The 19,930-nt window shown below is 36.5% G+C and overlaps 1 protein-coding gene across 2 annotated transcripts in view; it reads left to right on the forward strand.

Moving 5' to 3' along the window:
- Positions 1-19,930, forward strand: part of LOC306861765 (USP6 N-terminal-like protein) — a 65,314-nt gene that overhangs the window by 19,197 nt on the left and 26,187 nt on the right. Inside the window, exon 1 of one of the 2 annotated variants that reach the window (XM_079404230.1) lies at positions 7,106-7,425. The exons of the other annotated variant lie outside the window; for it this stretch is intronic. Within the exon in view, the coding sequence (XP_079260356.1) occupies positions 7,374-7,425 (52 nt within the window). The 5' untranslated portion in view covers positions 7,106-7,373. Of the gene's footprint in view, positions 1-7,105; positions 7,426-19,930 lie in introns of those variants that run through there. 2 annotated transcript variants of the gene reach the window in all.

Below are 19,930 nucleotides of genomic sequence, written 5' to 3' on the forward strand. Positions count from 1 at the left end.
GGGTCACCATACTTGGCAGTATGCCACTTCACTTCATATATAGATATATACAGAATTAACGCGTGTATTAAGTATAGATTCTATACATATATATATATATATATATATATATAATTATTATTATTTTTAATTTCTTATTAAAGTTACAAAATTGATTTAGTCGAGCAGTGAGAGATTTTCTGCACTGTTTAATTAATTTGAACGGCAGACAGGATTAATTTTTAGAAAGCATCCCCTTGAAGACCAAAGTCCGGATCCAATATACTGTTACGTACGCGTTTTCTTTTTCAGCTGTTTACTCTCTCTTAAGATCTAAATCACTGTGTTTATGAGGATACTTGCATAGATGGGGATTCTGACGCATATAAGTGTGTTTATGTAAAAATATATAGTCCCTCGTTTAGGAACAACTCCTCGTTTTGTTCTGTTCATTCTCCACCTGGTTCTGTCTCCCCTTCACACCCCATGGTGGCGTGTAAAGATCACAGTCATCCAAATGATGAAAAAGTATTACTGTAAACAATGTATTTTGCGACACCACGATATAAATGATAGAGCATAATATGAAACGATAGACTTTTTATTTTGTCCATCCGATATATATCGTCATATCGCACATCCCTAGTATACAGCAGTTTCACAAAAGTCAGACCATTCTGTTTTTCCTTCAAATTTCGAAATTATACAAACTAATTTAGATTAAAATCTGCTAATGTTGCACGTATGCAGCATCTTTGTTTGGATCATGATTAAAATGCAGTGGTTGCCTCTAATTTTAAATGGAAAGAGCACAGACAAAGCCTTATTTTGTTTATATGAAGAGATTTATTTTATATGGGTTACTTATTTATTTGATTTGGGGCTTGTTTTAAAATTTCTGTTTAATTTTATTATTTTCAATTACCTTATATTTACTTGGGGTGGAACGGTTCAACTTTTTCACAGTTTGGTTTGTATCACGGTTTTAGAGTCACGGTTTTGGTATGGTTTGGTATGTTTAGGGAAAAACTATACTGTCAAATACAAATAAAGAAAATAAGAATAATATATCTTACTACAAGCAACAGCACAAATAAAAATACAATAGAGTAAAGATACAAATAAAATAATCAGCGAATTTCAGTTTTTTTAGGTAGGTATATAGCATTAGTTTTTAGGTACAGAAATTGAATAAAGTAATAAAATATAAAACAGCATTGCATATTTGACTATCAATTAAAGATTAATTTTTATTAAAGTTACAATAGCGATTCAATCAAGAGCAGTGAGTGATTTCTTTGTTGTTACTGTTTGATTAATATTAAGAAAGTGCTGTCACTTTAAGAGAACGCACTGATCCAGTGCACTGATACTGTACGTTCAGCCGGCTATGTCTGCTATAGGATACTTACCAAGACGGGCATTTTGACATAATTTTTGTGTGAATTTGTCCATTCAAACACAATACTTCAGAGAGAGCTTAATATTTGCGCACGTTCTGAGTTTGCGCGCTTCTGATGAGTGCACGCACAAATCTTCTCACTGCACGCGCGAGTTCGCATCCTCTGGCTCTTAAATGTTCAAACTGGCAAAGCTTACATGAGTTTAGTTTAAACACCGATTTCAGTGTGTGCTGTCCAGGTCTCATCTGTGCGTGCGTGCGCTATCAGCACCTGGATGGTGATGGAATAAATGACTGCTCATGTTCCAGCATACGGTACTCACATTGAACAAGAGTGAATGGTTTGTCCACTTTTTTTTTTTTTCCTCATCGCTGTTATTGTAATGTACTGGGAAGCCAGAATGCGCATCCATTAACAGAAACATACATTAGTAACACACATTTAATTTATAATTTGTCTTAAATCTAATTTGGTTAATACAAATCGTGAATCAAATCGAATCGTGAGTTGAGTGAATCATTACATCCCTAGTACACATGGGGTACTTTTTATCCCTGTGTTCACCAAACCTTCTTGAGTGTTTGCTGCTAAAAAGCTCATTTTTTTGTTTCATCTGACCATAGAAGCCAGTCCCATTTGAAGTTCCAGTCGTGTCTGATAACTGAATATGCTGGAGATTGTTTTTGGATGAGCTGGGAGAATTTTTCTTGAAACTCTCCCAAACAACATGTGGTGATGTAGGGGCTGTTTGACAATTTTTTTTAAGGTTTTCTGACCCCGAGACTCAACTATTTTCTGCAATTCTCCAGCTGTGGTCCTTGGAGTGTCTTTAGCCACTCAAACTCTCCTTCTCACCGTGCATTAGGAAGATATAGACACATGTCCTCTTCCAGGCAGTTTCATAAAATTTTCTGTTGATTGGAAATTCTTAATTATTGCCCTGATGGTGGAAATGGGACTTTTCACTGCTCTAGCTCTTTTCTCAAAGCCACTTCACTAATTTGTGAAGCTCAGTTATATTTTGCTGCACATCAGAAATATGTTCTTTGGTTTTTCTCATTGTGATGGATGATTAAGGGAATGTGGGCTTTGTTTCCCCTCCTATTTATATTTCTGTGAAACAGGAAGCCATGGCTGGATAATTTCATGTTCATAATCACCCTAGAGTGCTCAAAATTGTGAATATGAATGGGAATATACTTCAGAGATATTTTACTCATAAGAATTTCTAGGGGTGCCAATAATTGTGTCCAACGTGTATTTGAGAAAAACATTTATTTCATAATGATATTTCCCCCATTTTAAATTTGTATTATCCAATGAAAGGTTAGATTTTTTGTAATTGTTTTAAATTAAAGATCAAAAGGATTAGCAATGCAGATTAATTTTCACAGCCTTCTTTGATCATATTTACCAAGGGTGCCGATATTTTTGGTCATGACTGTATGTCTATCAGCCCATCTGCCTGTTTTGTTGTCTATCTTTCTGTCTTGTATGTCTGTCTATCATCTGTCACTCTGTCTGTCTGTCTGTCAGATTTCCATGACTTTCAGTTTTGTTAACTGTTACGAAATGTATCCATTCCTGTACCAATACAGACAACTGGCTTCTCTTTCACTGTTTCTTTAAACTTGCAAAAAATAATTTTTAACAAGATCTTAAGGCATCTGAATCATTTAGTTTCCAATCCATAATCTATCCTAGATTGAAGAATTCCACATTTACAATCCCATCTGTATGATATTCTGAATATAAGACCAGCATTTGCCTATTCACATGAAATCCTAAAACAGGAGGAACAGAAGAGAAAATTGATGAGAGAGGAACAGAAGAGAAAATTGATGAGAGAGAACGAAAGAAAGAGGGAGAGAGAGTTGAGGGAAGGGGCTGTTGTAACAGATGCTCTCTAATTTAAAGCTGGAACATGTGTGTCAGTGGCGAGCGGGGCTGTGAAGAATAAACGAGAGAGAGAGAAGAATAGAGTAGAGCTGTGTTATACTGCTTGCCCTAGCTGTATTGATTTGGATGCCAGAGACTGCGATAGAGAGAGAGAGAGAAGTGTAGCCACTTTTTCAGATGGTCTCTCCTACCTGACACAAACATACTGCGGTTACAGGAAAGAGCCTATCTGCGAAAGAGTGAAATAAACAAGGGAAGAACTGCAGATGCCCAACTCTGCTTGGAAGAAGACTGTGTGAGAGGCAGAGGCAAGCAGCAAGAAATGATGTGAGGGATAAAAAAGACAGACGCGGACCCTCGTGTTTGGACCGTTGGGACCTGGATTGCAGAAAGCAAATTCTGCAGGATTCATTGCTGATTTTAACCCGCAACACTGTTTTTGAATGGATTTGATGCAGTTTATGAAGTACAGAAGAAGACCGAAACTGTGTTTTGGATGCGGAATAATTTATCACATTATTTATTTATTTATGTGCTATGAATTAGTGGTGTGTTTTGATTGGTCTTGCGGACCGAAGCTGCCTTTTGGATTAATTGTGGACACAAAATGAAAGGTAAAAACTGGAAACTAATGGAAAAGACAAGAGACTAACATCAGGGAAGGCATAAGGGGAGGAGACAGCTTGTGACAAAATGAATAGAAGAATTTTCTTCTTACAGTATGATGGCTGTAGAAATGGAAATCCAGCTTTTCTATTAGAAGAACCAGTCACCTTTTTATAGAGGCCTTGGCTGCTCATTTACTCTTGAACATGCGTTTGCTGGACCAGTCTGAAAAATACAGGTTTTAGTGCTATTTTTAGCTAAAGATTTATTTTAATTATATTTTGTAATTTTAACAAAACAAATTGTGTTTCAAGTTGATATGTGGTTTAATGTTCGAAGGATTTACCAAACTAAACCAGAGTGACAGTTGCACTCAAGACTATTTTGTAAGTAAATTCAGGTTAGTAATGATATTTTCAGTCGTTTTTGTTTGTGGGTGGCGAGAATGAAGCTCTTCACGCTTTGTTCTGCACTGGCCCCGCCCCCCGTCACACCTTCTATTCACGCCTTGGCCCCGCCCCCTTCTGATCATGCAAGTGCTGCAGATTGTTAAGGAGCTGGTGTCGCCCTCTCGCCGCCGCGCCAGTAGCCGATTTGCAGGTGTGTATGTGAAACTGTACAAAATAGTGTACGTTTGTATGTGATTGGAATAACTGAGTCTGACAAGATTTTGAAAAGCTTGCGGTTATTTTAGTGGTTTCGCATTAGTGTATGTGAAAAAGTTGTGTATGTCTGTGTGGATAAGAGGGAAGTCAAAGACAAAGTAAAGACTCGTCTATTGATAAAAGCCACTTTGTTCTTTTAAAATGAACTCATCTTCATGGTGATTGTATCTTCCATGTTTTTTTCTTCTTCTGTGGAACACAAAATTTGCAGTTCTTTAAAAAAAAAAACCAAAAAAAAACATGGTTCGCCAAGGCCGATATATCGGATATTAGTCATTGTGGGCCGATATATCGGATATTAGTCATTAAATTGTGGGCATTGCACAATGCGTTTTTTTCTGTTTGGCTGAAAAGTGTCTGAAGTGGGGCAGTTTTACTATGTTTTACTATTTTTTCCATCGGTTTACTAAATCATGTGCACAATTTACAAATGTGTTCCTTCGTTTTAAGTAATTTGTGCACTCAATGTAATAATTTGTTCCTGTGATTTTTAGTAAATTGTGCACACAAAATAATAATTTCCGCTCTTGTAATAATAATTTGTTCTACTTCCGGTCTGCTTTCTCATAAACCGATGTAGATGCCTCTCACTTAAAATGATTGCATGCAACACTGCAAGGCTTTTGAGAATGTCTCAAATAACTCATTGCCAACTCAAAATAAAACCCAATTAAAGTGTTTTTGTCCATAACATAAAAGCAGCAGCTGGTTTATGATAATGCAGACAGGAAGTAAAACAAATTATTATTATTGACCAAAAGATTTACTTAAACCAGGTGTCCACGATTTCCTATATTTACATTTTGTTATTTAGCAGACACTTTTATCCAAAGCAACTTACAAATGAGGACAATAGAAGCAATCAAAACCAACAAAAGAACAATAATATGCCAATTTCAAAAGAGCAGCATGAACATTATTCAAAATTTCTCCTAGTGTGTTCTATGAAAGACAAAAGGTCAGATGAGTTTGGAACAACATGACAATTTAACTGATGACAGATTTTCGAGTGAATGTGTTGATTTAAGACATGGACTGCACCTTCCAATCCGTGCACGTTTATTTATGTGCGTGCAGTTGCTTCACAATGGAGAATCCACTCTTGTGAAACACAGCGACATTGAATCAACTAAACAGAAGTCTGCTTTGCATCGTTCTGTCTTCAATTTCAAAATAATGTGAAACTATTGATCAATTTAAACCCTGGATTTAGCAATCCACGCAAGTCCCCTGCAACCTGCACCTAAATAGCTCATGTTGCCTCAGGGGTTTCTATTAAGGAAGTTTGATGTGAAATCTCCAGGTTAGTGTGAAATGAGCTAATTTCACTGTGATTTTGTTTGTGGGTGTGTGTGTGTGTATTTGTGTCTTATTTAAAAGCTGTTTGACATATGTATGCGTGTGTGTGAGTTGTAAAACGGGCACCTTTTGTAGACCATTGGATTCAAAGTGACAGTTCCTGGTTGATAATGTCGACTTAAGTTGTTGTCGCATTCGCAAACTTATTTCCTGTCATTTTTCACTAGCTTCCTGGCAGTTGGAGTCTGTGTCCCTTGCATGCGGTTAAACCTTCTATCCTGCATTCTTAAAAATAAAGATACCATAAGGGGATTCGTGTATAAATGTCATAGAAGAACAATTTCTTTGGTTCCCCAAACAACCTTTTTGTAAACGCCACTTAAAATAACAATTTTAAAGACATTTTAATAAGATCCTTTTTCAGTAAAATTACCCATAATTCCCTTAAAAGGAGTTGGCGACGGGAAAAGGAGTCTTTTGACTTTTTCACATTTCAGAAATAATGATTAGATTGATAATTATGCTAACATGCAAACAATAATATGCCATGGCTGTCTGTAAGTGGAAGGGGCTGATTCTGTCATCTGATTGGTTTAAGTGTTTAGTCTCAGGTCAGTGGTGTAACATGAGAAAACGTAGGGGTAAATAATTTATCCACTGCTCTTCTCATCTTTTTCTATTTCTGGTTCTGTTCTTTCTTTTGCTCGGTTTCGTTTTCTGTTCTGACTTGTAATAATCTGCTTTCTTTTTTCCCTCCCACACTGCATTATTGCTACAAGGAAAACTCAATCAGTTATTTAAATATGGTAACAGAGCCAAAAGCTAAAACATGTTGTCATCTCAAAGGAAAATTGTTCAAAGGAAACGTTAATGAGGTCTTAAGATATAGTTCATTTAGTTCTCCTACATTTTTTTAGGAGAGCTAAAAATAAACAAATTGACTGCATAGAGCCATAAGAAGAATGAGGATAATGTATCTCAGATCATTTTTAATATTTAAGAAATGTTTGAGCTCATATTGACATCTTTTGACTGCACACTTGGGTATCTTGGCACATTTTGAGACGGATGATTTTATGAAACTATCGGACACATGTTAAAATTTACCTAAGCAAGTTTACATTTCAACAACTAAGATGTGTAATAGATCTGTGCGTGTGTTCTGTGAGCGATCTGTAAAGTGTGTGTGTGTGAATAGGACCTCTTGTTTGTTAGTCAGTCTGGTATGTAGTGTGTGGGTCTGAAGCATGACGTGTCTCTGAAGTAAACAAACAGCCGTATTGTCAGAACGCGTCTCATTGCCTCCTTTCCTCCTTGCTATCATCTTTGCCCACCATTCCTCTTTCTTTTCTCCATTTCTTTCTCTTTTCTCTTCTTTCTCTGACTCTCTGTCGTGTCTTATTTTACTCGGAGCGATAAGAAACTGGATTTCTTTAGTTTAGCTGCTGAAAGTTGACTTTTACGATGGCAAGTAAAGAAAACTGATATTGTCTTAGTGTTGGTGTGAGTGTTCGTCACACTCATGCATACCAAAAATCTGAATTGCGACACAGATCATGAAGAAATTGAGCCAGGTAAGATCTGATGACATCATTCATCTCTCTTTAAACAGTAGCTCTATTAAATCATTACATTTCATTATATTGTCAGTTCTTTACCTACTGTTGTTTTGACTGATTTGTTACAGAAGTTTGCACTTTTCTACTTTAAAGTCTGTGTAAAGTCAATTCTGAGAATTGTTTGGAAACACATTATTAATGTTAGAAATGCATTGCTGAAACATGTTACAAAGACTGTGAGCTATGTAGTACTTAATTGTGAAGTTGTGGACACGCCCCCAGCGTTTGAGAGCAGAGAATACTGCTTATTTTTTACCTTATTTGATTTACTTGGCAGTTTTTTTAGCTTTCAAATTTGTCTGGGTGGTTAATAACACATTTTTCTGTGGTGTGACCAACTCAGAACACATTTAATATGTGCTTTACATGGACTTTAATAGGTTATTGGTCTATCAGTGTTGGATTAATTAATGAATGTCACATTAAAGAACAACTGGTAACACTTTAGAATAGGGAACACGTATTCACTATTAACTATGAGTTTTCCCTCAATAAATTACTATTTTGCTGCTTATTAATAGTTAGTAAGGTAGTTGTTAAATTTAAGTATTGGTAGGATTAGGGATGTAGAATAAGGTCATGGAGAATAAGGCATTATAATATGTGCTCAATTACTTCTAAAAATGGCTAATATTCTTAATATAAACCCATAAGACTTTCGTCCATCTTTGGAACACAAATTAAGATATTTTTGATGCATTCCGGGACCTCTCTGAACTTCAAGGGTCCTAACATGATCAAGGAGATCGTTAAAATAATCCATGTGACATCAGTGGTTCAACCATAATTTTACGAAGCTACGAGTGCGCAAATAAAAAAAAAAACGTGCGCAAAGCAAAAAAAACCCCGACTATTCAACGATTCGTCTCCTCCGCGTCACCCTATAGCGCCATTTTGGAGAGTATCACATAACCAGTTTATGCAACGTATGTACACGGATATGTTGTTTACGTCCAGATCAAAGCGTAAACGACGTAAACAGAGTGTCCGCGTATGGTGCTGCTGAAACAGAACAGCATACGTTGTTTACGTATGTGATACTCCCCGAAAGGCTGCTGTAGGAGGAGACAAATTTTTGCACACAAAATGTATTCTTGTAGCTTCTTAAAATTACTTTTGAACCACTGATGTCACATGGATTATTTTACCGATCTCCTTGCTATGTTTCTGAGCCTTAATCATGTAAGAATCTTTGCTGTACAGGTCCTTCTCAAAAAATTAGCATATTGTGATAAAGTTCATTATTTTCTGTAATGTACTGATAAACATTAGACTTTCATATATTTTAGATTCATTACAACACAACTGAAGTAGTTCAAGCCTTTTATTGTTTTAATATTGATGATTTTGGCATACAGCTCATGAAAACCCAAAATTCCTATCTCAAAAAATTAGCATATCATGAAAAGGTTCTCTAAACGAGCTATTAACCTAATCATCTGAATCAACTAATTAACTCTAAACACCTGCAAAAGATTCCTGAGGCTTTTAAAAACTCCCAGCCTGGTTCATTACTCAAAACCGCAATCATGGGTAAGACTGCCGACCTGACTGCTGTCCAGAAGGCCATCATTGACACCCTCAAGCAAGAGGGTAAGACACAGAAAGAAATTTCTGAACGAATAGGCTGTTCCCAGAGTGCTGTATCAAGGCACCTCAGTGGGAAGTCTGTGGGAAGGAAAAAGTGTGGCAGAAAACGCAGCACAACGAGAAGAGGTGACCGGACCCTGAGGAAGATTGTGGAGAAGGACCGATTCCAGACCTTGGGGGACCTGCGGAAGCAGTGGACTGAGTCTGGAGTAGAAACATCCAGAGTCACCGTGTACAGGCGTGTGCAGGAAATGGGCTACAGGTGCCGCATTCCCCAGGTCAAGCCACTTTTGAACCAGAAACAGCGGCAGAAGCGCCTGACCTGGGCTACAGAGAAGCAGCACTGGACTGTTGCTCAGTGGTCCAAAGTACTTTTTTCGGATGAAAGCAAATTTTGCATGTCATTCAGAAAATCAAGGTGCCAGAGTCTGGAGGAAGACTGGGGAGAGGGAAATGCCAAAATGCCTGAAGTCCAGTGTCAAGTACCCACAGTCAGTGATGGTCTGTGGTGCCATGTCAGCTGCTGGTGTTGGTCCACTGTGTTTTATCAAGGGCAGGGTCAATGCAGCTAGCTATCAGGAGATTTTGGAGCACTTCATGCTTCCATCTGCTGAAAAGCTTTATGGAGATGAAGATTTCATTTTTCAGCACGACCTGGCACCTGCTCACAGTGCCAAAACCACTGGTAAATGGTTTACTGACCATGGTATTACTGTGCTCAATTGGCCTGCCAACTCTCCTGACCTGAACCCCATAGAGAATCTGTGGGATATTGTGAAGAGAAAGTTGAGAGACGCAAGACCCAACACTCTGGATGAGCTTAAGGCCGCTATCGAAGCATCCTGGGCCTCCATAACACCTCAGCAGTGCCACAGGCTGATTGCCTCCATGCCACGCCGCATTGAAGCAGTCATTTCTGCAAAAGGATTCCCGACCAAGTATTGAGTGCATAACTGAACATAATTATTTGAAGGTTGACTTTTTTGTATTAAAAACACTTTTCTTTTATTGGTCGGATGAAATATGCTAATTTTTTGAGATAGGAATTTTGGGTTTTCATGAGCTGTATGCCAAAATCATCAATATTAAAACAATAAAAGGCTTGAACTACTTCAGTTGTGTTGTAATGAATCTAAAATATATGAAAGTCTAATGTTTATCAGTACATTACAGAAAATAATGAACTTTATCACAATATGCTAATTTTTTGAGAAGGACCTGTATGTGGGAGTTTCAGAGAGCTCTCTGAATGCATCAAAACATCTTAATTTGTGTTCCGAAGATGAATGAAGGTCTTACAGGTTTGGAACGACGTGAGGGTGAGTAATTAATGACAGAACTTTCATTTTTGGGTGAACTATCCCTTTAATATTTGTCAAACCAGAAATAGGTTCTACAAATTTGTGATTGGAAACACAATTAAAATAATCAGAATCTTGATCTCTAGTTTATATTTGAGCCATATAGCTGTTCTTTTATCTGTTTATTAAAAGAAGAGCAAAAAACAGAGACCGGGTCTGTTCAAATATATGTCCTCATAAAAGATGCAGACTGTGGTGGGTTCTTATTTGTTTTCACACCATCTTTATTCCTCAACATCTACATTTGAAAGCAATGTGTCGTGGTAAAAGCATAGCAGCAATAACCGCATGAGATTGTTCTGTCAAACATTCGATTTGTTTTTCGACCGTGTGCTCCCTTGGTCTCTGGTCCATCTTGTCTTTCATTAAAGATAAAATAAGAATGAAATTATGTATGAGTCAAGAAGAGAGAACAACAGGCGGGAAATGAGCGTGTCACCAATCAGGCCTGATATTACAGTTACTCACTTGCACTCAGATGAGAGAGAGGGAGCGAAAGAGGAGTTTGACTGAGAAAAAGATGAAGACATAAAGTGTAATGAGTCTCTGAATGCTAATATCTTCAGCAAAAACCCATAGCTTGTTTATTTCACAAATGTTTTTTTTGTTTGTTTTTGTTTTTGGCATAAATACATGCATGTGCTGTAACTGCATATTAGGCATTTTAGGCATGTTAGGCAAATAGTATTGCTTATTATTTTGCATAAATGAAATGTAATTTTAAGTTTGTTTGACCTCCCGCAAACAAATTGCATTAAATATAGCACATCTTTTTTATTTATTTTTAAATAAATAATTCATTAAATTAATAATTCATTAATATTATGAGAAAACTGAAGTCATTGCATTTGGAATCAAAGATGAATTTCTCAAGGTGAATGCATACCTTGACTCTAGGGGTCAAACAACTAAAAATCAAGTCAAGAATCTTGGGGTGATTCTGGAGACAGACCTTAGTTTCAGTAGTCATGTCAAAGCAGTAACTAAATCAGCATACTATCATCTCAAAAACATTGCAAGAATTAGATGTTTTGTTTCCAATCAAGAAACTTGTTCATGCCTTTAAGGAGGGTGGATTATTGTAATGGTCTCCTCACCAGCCTTCCCAAGAAGACCATTAGACAGCTGCAGCTCATCCAGAACGCAGCTGCCAGGATTCTGACTAGAACCAGAAAATCTGAGCATATTGCACCAGTCCTCAGGTCCTTACATTGGCTTCCAATTACATTTAGGATTGATTTTAAAGGGGCCATCCGATGCAAAATTCACTTTTCAAGTTGTTTAAACATAAGTGTGTGTTGGAAATGTATGTATACATCCATCCTATAATGATAAAAATCCACCCAGTGTTTTTTTTTAAATCCCTATTTTAAAATCCCCTTTCTCAAATCAGGCTGTTCTGAGGTTCCTGTCAGAATGATGTCGTTCTGTACAAGACCGCTCCCACGATAGTTGATTGACAAGGCCGTCTTACCTTAGACCTGCCCTGAGTGAGCTGAGAGCTGTCCTCCTCCGATGCAGGGGAAGACAAGATGTCTCCAATTAAGCAATTGAGGTGTTTTGTTGTTGGATGTAATAATGAATATAGCAGTCATCATTTACTCCTGACATCTGAGCCGCTGAAGAGGCAGAGGATTAACGTTACTTTCGTTTTGAAGGGAATGCGCCGATCCCAGATCTGTCTAAATGCGTCTATGTTCGTGTGAATCATTTGTGATCCAGCTTAATCTACAGAAGAAGCGAGTACAAGGGTTTTTGTGATTCTTTGCAAATCACCTTTCCTAATAATGTACTAGTTAGCCAGTTTCGCGGCGAATCAGCTCCCAGAAGAGATCAGGGCCCGTATTCACAAAACATATTAAGGCTAAAAGTAGCTCGTAACTCGCCGATTTAGGAGAAAATCGTAAAAAATAATGGGCGTGTCAGTCCTAAATTTAGGACTCTTAATTTTTTGCTCTGAATATTTCACAAAGCATTTTAATGCTAAAACTAGGTCCTAAATCTGTGAAACGTTAGGAGCAGTGAAGAGGACTCCTAAGTAGGGGTCGACCGATTATCGGCCTGGCCGATTATTGGCACCGATATTAAACATTTTTATGATAATCGGTATCGGTCATTTTCAAAACCGATGTGCCGATAAAATTATTTAATTTTGAAACGCGCTATTTGGCTCTGATGCAGCCTGTCGGAACTCACCACTCTGTGGCCTAGAGCAGTCTCCGCCCACCGCGCATCTGATTTGTTGAGAGTCAGGAGTCCGACCAATCAACGTGGAAGACTAAAGGCACTCTCACACTGAAAGCGCTTGCTAACTGGTGCTGCTTCATCACGCATCAGTTCTCTCTCAAAGGCAGCAGCAGACCTTGCACAAGTTGCAATAAATTACAATCCACTACACTGAAGTTGTAAAAACCTCAATATTATCTATTTATGGTTTCCGAGATGGGGGAAACGCAGGGGGAATCGCGGAATCCAGTCATATAAATGGAATTTACTGTATAACGCGGAGTCACGAAATTTGTCAAAGTGGATGAATTAATCAAACGAAGGTCAGTACACTTAAATCGACTCATGATATGGACTATCTGTAAACATTAAGCTGCAAAAAGACTATTTAAATATGAATTCTGCATGTTCGGCGTGTCTCTGTATATGTGAATGGCACAGACGCGCGGTTTTGACACACACACACTGAAGTGCGCGACGCTTGCGGTGTTTTCCGCATCTGCCATGTCATTAAATGAGGACATAAATACATGAACATCATCCCCAGAACTGCTCTGAGAGTTACTTCATGAGCATTTGAGTGTTTCGTTTGAGTAAAACGATCGTCATATCATAAATAGGCTACAGAAACTTAAGAGGTCCTCATGGCAACCCATCAAAATAAACGTTCGGGTTATTTACTAATGCTACTAAATTATTACAACTTTTGTTTAAAAGAACAATCACACAATACGCTATTTCTTACATGTTTTAATTTTAATAGTAAACACATTTGTTTGCCAAAAAATAGAGTTTAACTCTCATTTGATTAAAAGATAAATTAAAATAATGTTTTATGCCTTCATTTGCACTGCTCTGTAAATGAAAACTAATGGAAATTACTGTCACATAGGCCAAGACTAAGATACTGTCACATTGGCCAAGATTAAGTTACTGTCACATAGGCCAAGATTAGGATGACGGAAATTGGGACATTTCAATAGGCTATTGAACCAAGTGAGCCTATAACAGGCTATTATAGTGTTATAGTTTCATTAAAATAGTTGCGGTCTTCTTCGCAACTTCTACAATGGAGCTATGAAGACAATTAAATTATTTACACTTTTTATATACATTGCACTTTTTAAATTAATCAATTGATGTGCATTAGATGATGAATTGAATAGTCACCTCTTGTAGGTTATGATTTAGTCAACCGAAAATAATTAATGAAGAATTATGAGAGGTTATGCTATTACACATACATTTCTAACATGTAAATTATTGAAGCCAAATACTTACATTTCCCCAAGCTGTTTAGCTGTAGTATTTAGTATTCATAGGCTTAATCATGAAGCATACAGTGACCCCACTTTTAACTCTCTCTTTATATATAACCCTTATTGTAGATGGATGCATGGGGGAAGACAAGAGTAAGAAGTGCAACCAACACTAGGGAAGGCCGTTTTTGTCAGAGCCCTTGTTATTCTTAATTTTGACATTCATTTTCATTTTTACACCAGACATATATATCGGTTCAATATATCGGTTATCGGTCTACTTGGCAAGAAGTAATGGCAAGAAGTAACAGATGCTCTTGCGTCCAGTTTTGTTTTGTTTTACGTTCGCATGTCTTACTATCAGTCATGATTATTCTATTCTGTTAATTAAAAGGCGGTTTATATGCATCCGCTACAAGAAGCATACATGTAAGAGACTGACAATTAGCTTAACATATATTTGTTTAATTAGTGACACTTTGCTTATTTAGCCTGCATATTAAAATATTTATTTGAATGTGGAAATTAACATTATTTTTAAAATTTGGATATGGCAACATAATATCGTGCTCTACAATATTTCTATGAATAAATCTCTTACAGAGACCCCGCCCCTCTCCTCTCAGCCAATCACTGTGTGCATAGTTAATAAGCATGCTGACATGATCCATAGCAACGAGGTCAGCCCCACCCTTAGTTTTACTCTTAGTTTAAGACTTATCTCTATTCCTTAATAAAAGTTTGTCTCAGCAGCTTTATGAATAGGTTTTAAGAGAAAACTCTTAGCTAAAAACTTGTACTGCTATTTAGGAGAACTCTTAGTGGTAAGATAAAATGCATTGTGAATACGGGCCCAGATGTGCTAAAACATTAACCACATTTAAATCCAGACTCAAAACTCATCTGTGAGTTTAGCTGTGCATTTATTGAATGAGCACAGTGCTATGTCCGACCTGACTGCACTGTATTTTATGTATAATCATTTTCTATTTTTAACTGTTTTAAATTAATTTTAAATAAATTTTTATATAATTAAAAAATATATATATTTGTTTTATTATTGTGATTAATTTTTTTGTTTATTTTATTTCCTTTTATGTAAAGCACTTTGAATTACTATTGTGTATGAAATGTGCCTAATATTCAATTGCCTAATAATTAGTTTAATAAATTGGCATGTTAACGGACAAAGTGTTTAACTGTGTATTGTAACTTTTAGCCCAGTTCAATGCCTTTGACTTTCATTATAAATGCTTTTAAACACTTATTTTTATTTAATAAATTAAATCGTCCTGTAAATACATAATCTACATAAATAGATGCTAAATTAATTTGCTTAAGTTGTCATGTTAACTGGTATAGTGTTGAATTCTGCAGCTGACTTTTAAAACACAGTGTAATGTTTAATAAAAAAAAAAAAAAAAAAAAAAACGTTGCACCATAGACTTAAATTCTAAATGCATTAAACATTTTTATGTTTTTACAAACTAAGGGACAACCTTAAATTATATTAAAGAACATTGCTTTTAGATTTGTACAGTGCATCTTTTCCATCGTGGGCTGAACTTGACGTACAGAAGCTATGATTTGAATGATGACTTGCTTTTTGCGGCTTGAAGCCGCCCATGTACGAGTGTGTGAGTGAGCTTTAATGACAGACACTTTAACAGGGTTGTGTGTGTGTATGTGTGTAAAGTCATAAAGATCCAGACCATTGACATCACACCACTGAAAATACCACACAGAGGAACTTCTGGGTATTTTCACACTAAACAGAGGTGGAGAGATTGAGAGAGGCAGAAGAACATTCTGCAGGAAGTGGGGAGGGAGTTTTATAAGAGGGAAAAATTAGAAATAAGTTCCTCAAGTGCTGATAAAAATAGCCAGGGAATGTCTGCCTGACTGACTTCCTTTTAGAGCTGTATGATTCTTTGTTGAATGGTGTCAGACAGTGTCATATGTGTGTGTCTGTGTGACAAAGCTGGACGGCTCTTGAATCTGAGTGGAATCGTCTGTGAGGTCAAAGATGCCGGAGTGAAAGAATGAACAGAAGAGCATGTGTTACTTTTACTGCACACTAGAGAGACTTGTGTGTGTGTGTCTGGGTGGTTTATTTAAGATGTGTCTTCCACACTACACTACTGTCAGATTACTGGAACTGCTGTACTCCTACACAACATTCTTTATTGTCATCTTTCTTGTCATCTTTATGAGTGCACTTTGATAAACATGTTTAAGTGAAATGTAGCGCATTCTTACTGGCCACATCTGTACACAGGAAAAAAAAAATCACTGTGAAATCGCTAGTAAATTTTATACAATTAGAAAGAAGCGACAAGGAACGATTTCAATTAAATGTGAAGTCAAAAATCTGAAATGGTATTATAAAATGTACTGCAATAGTTTTCGTTTTATTTACAACTTGGAAAAAAAAGTTTTTACAGTGTGATTCCTAGCACAAAACAACATTGCTGTACCTTACTTTTGTTCTCGAACTGTGTTCTTACCCTACAGTGACATTTGCTGGCTAAAAAGAAAGACGTTCATATTAACACAACAAACAAAATTTCATGCATACACAAGAATCTCTGACATACAAACAGGAAGAATCTTGCACGGGCACCAAAAAAAACTATGCATGAAGCGGAAACGGTAACACATAAACGTTTCTGTGTGCACGTTAAGAAAAATTACCTTTACATTGTAAGTACAGACTTAGAAATGCGACACAGCTAATATGTCAGTATGGTTTGTTTTGTTTTGTATCAATACAATGACAAATTGAGGGGATGTTAAACTTGGGTCAACTGCTTTTATAATGTGAGCTCAGGACAGTCAGCTGCATCTAAAAGTACTACCGTACAACCGTTGATGAAGATGCTTACTTCAGTTATTTGGGTCTTTTGAATGAATGCATTCCCAGATACACTAAATCCTCCATTGTTGGCATTGTCCTTTGACCTGGGTGTTTGTTGACCTACAAGCAACAATCGTGAAAAATATTACTGTAGTAAATTATAAACATGAACAAGCAAGCATGAGGAACAACTTTCTTGGTACCTGTAGAATTTACAAGTTGTGCTACAGAAATGAGTTTCTCAGCTCACAGTTTTCCGCCATTTATTTATTTAGTCAACTATTACTGTTTATTTAGTTAGTCAACTTTTCAAAACTGACAGCTTTTCAGCTCCCATGCCCTCATGGGATTGCAAAATGTCAGTTGGATGTAGACTTCAGAATCCCAGTGGTAGTAGTACATGATCCACGTTTTCTTGCTTTCTGTTTTGTGAATAGTGTTTATTTGGTATGCTACTTTTGGCATAGGAAAGTATGCATACTCGAACTTGGGGAATGATTCCTGCTGCGTTAAGGGCAGGGTAGCAATCACTAAGTGGTCTAAATGTATTTATGTATTTACATAATCTGTGGAAGGCGTAGAACCATAAAATGTTCGTCCAATCATATCCCTCAGTCCGAGGGCTTCGATAGGCTGTCCTATCTGCCTGTCAACATATGTATTTGCATACCTCGATGCACCCTTTTCAAGCAGACATGATACGTCATCGGCACATTCCATAACACTATTTCAGACCGAGCGAGAATAGAAGGCGTTATTATTGAATATTAAGTGCTTTGTACTGTAATGTTTTCTTCTGGTGAATGAGACACGAGATAATCTGACAGCACTGCATTCAACCCTCCACCAATACTCCACCGTCACTGGTTAGTCTGCAGTCTGCAGTGTGATTTGCAGGGAGGGTAGGAGATTATGCTTTCAAAGCTTGTTATTCCTAGCCTCTCAGAAATCACCTACACTGGCTTTAAAGTGCTAAGGTAACTTTTGAGTTTCTCATGTACATATTTATGCACATCTAATAATATTAGCTGTGACGTGTTCCATTTTTAAAATATGAAAATTGAGCATAGCATCATTGCTGCAGTATCTGTGCTGAACAGTGCAGCTCTGGAAATCGTAAGGGAAGATGAGCTTTGATTTCTTCACTCTTATCCATGTGAATGAGCGCTGTTAATCTGACAAATGACCATTTAGAGGGATTGAAATGCTGCTCATTCTCGTGTACGACTGTCTGCCGCAGAGGCCACAGAGAACATTCGCTCATCTCTAAATATGATTGTGCTCACATACTCTCAGCATGAGCTGTCAGACTGATGTATGGAGCATGAACGAGAGAGTGTTGAGCTGAAACATGGCACTGAGTGAATGCTAATATGCCGTGGAAGCCCCAAAGCTTTAAGACCACCAGCCATGTAAGCTACTGTCTTCTTTTCGTGTCTCTTCTCTTCTCATCCTGTCTCGATTGGTCTCTTACCTACTGTCTTTTCGGTAGCACTTTATTTTACAATACGTGTACTTCCCTGGTACATACATGGTAAATATCTTGTACCTACATGCAAATGAGTGGTAACACACGTAGTTACCTGAAGTATATGTACATAGTAGCAAATAAGAAACACGGCTGTATTCAGTCGTACATGCATGTAATTAGTTTGTACATACAGACAAGTGTGGGTAAGAACGGTCACTTACAGGTAGTGCCTGTACATGGTAGCTAATTAGATACTTTACTGTACTGAATACATGGTAAATATGTAGTACTTACGGACAAGTGGGTACAAACAGGCACGTCCTTACTGTATCCGTATATGGTAACTAATAAGACACATTACTGTACATACTAATGATATGTACATGGTAAATGTGTAGCACAAACAAGACACATACTGTACTTGTTATACACATAGTAAATATGTAGCACTTACAAACAAGTGTGTGTTAATGTTAAATTGCTCTCCACAACAGTGCTTATAAAGTTTGAAGAATTAGTCATTCCTGTGTAATGTTTATGTAACATGGTGCACTTTATTTTACAGTCCTATTTCCATATACTTACTATCTACCATCAATTACTCAATAAGTACCTTGGGTCCATGTTTATACCCCCAACATGAGTACCGCATAACTTATTCTGTATGTTACATAAACATTACATTATATATATATATATCATGAAGATATATATGTGTGTATATATATATATATATATATATATATATATATATATATATATATATATATATATATATATATATATATATATATATATATATATATATATATATATATATATATATATATATATATATAATTTCCTACCATAAATGTCAATATGCATTATGAATGATATGCATTGCTAAGAGCTTCATTTGGACAACTTTAAAGGCGATTTTCTCAATATTTAGATTTTTTTGCACCCTCAGATTCCAGATTTTCAAATAGTTGTATCTCGGCCAAATATTGTCCTGTCCTAACAAACCATGCATCACTGGAAAGCTTATTTGTTCAGCTTTCAAAAAAAATATGACTGGTTTGTGGTCCAGGGTCACATCTGATCTTGTCTCTTCTTGTTTCATCTCATTTGTCACAAACTCTTCCTTTCTCATCTCAGTCTCGTCTTATCTCATTTTCTCTCACATACTCTTTTCATCTCTGCTCAGTTGTCTCATTTTGTCTTAGACCAAATATATTTTCTCTTCTCAACTTGTCTCTTTCTCTCACATGATCTAGTCTATTTTTGTCTCGTTCCTTTTCACTAAACTGTGATTAATTTAAAGATAGCAAGATATATCAAATATACATTTTCTATAAATAATGACTATGACATCTACATTTTAGATACCCGCAAAATAAAAAATAAAAATCTCAATGCCACAGCAGAATACTAGGGTAACATATGAGTTAAAAAAAAGTCCTCAAAAACTATTGATTTAATAAACATCAATACAAAAAAGCAAAGGTCGAAATCAACAGAAAAAAAGATGCAGATGAAACCGTGTTTTACTGTAAGAATTAAACTTGCTTTTGTTTCTTATTAAAGCTACAAAAGTTCTTCAAGCAAGAGCAGTGAGTGATTCTCTGTTTGTCTTTTGTTCTTTGATTAATATTACAGACGGCTGAAGAAATATTACCTGTTGTCGCTTTAAGAGCTGCAAAAGCTAAAAGTT

Source organism: Barbus barbus, assembly GCF_936440315.1.
Source record: "Barbus barbus genome assembly, chromosome: 42".
NCBI lineage: Eukaryota > Metazoa > Chordata > Actinopteri > Cypriniformes > Cyprinidae > Barbus > Barbus barbus.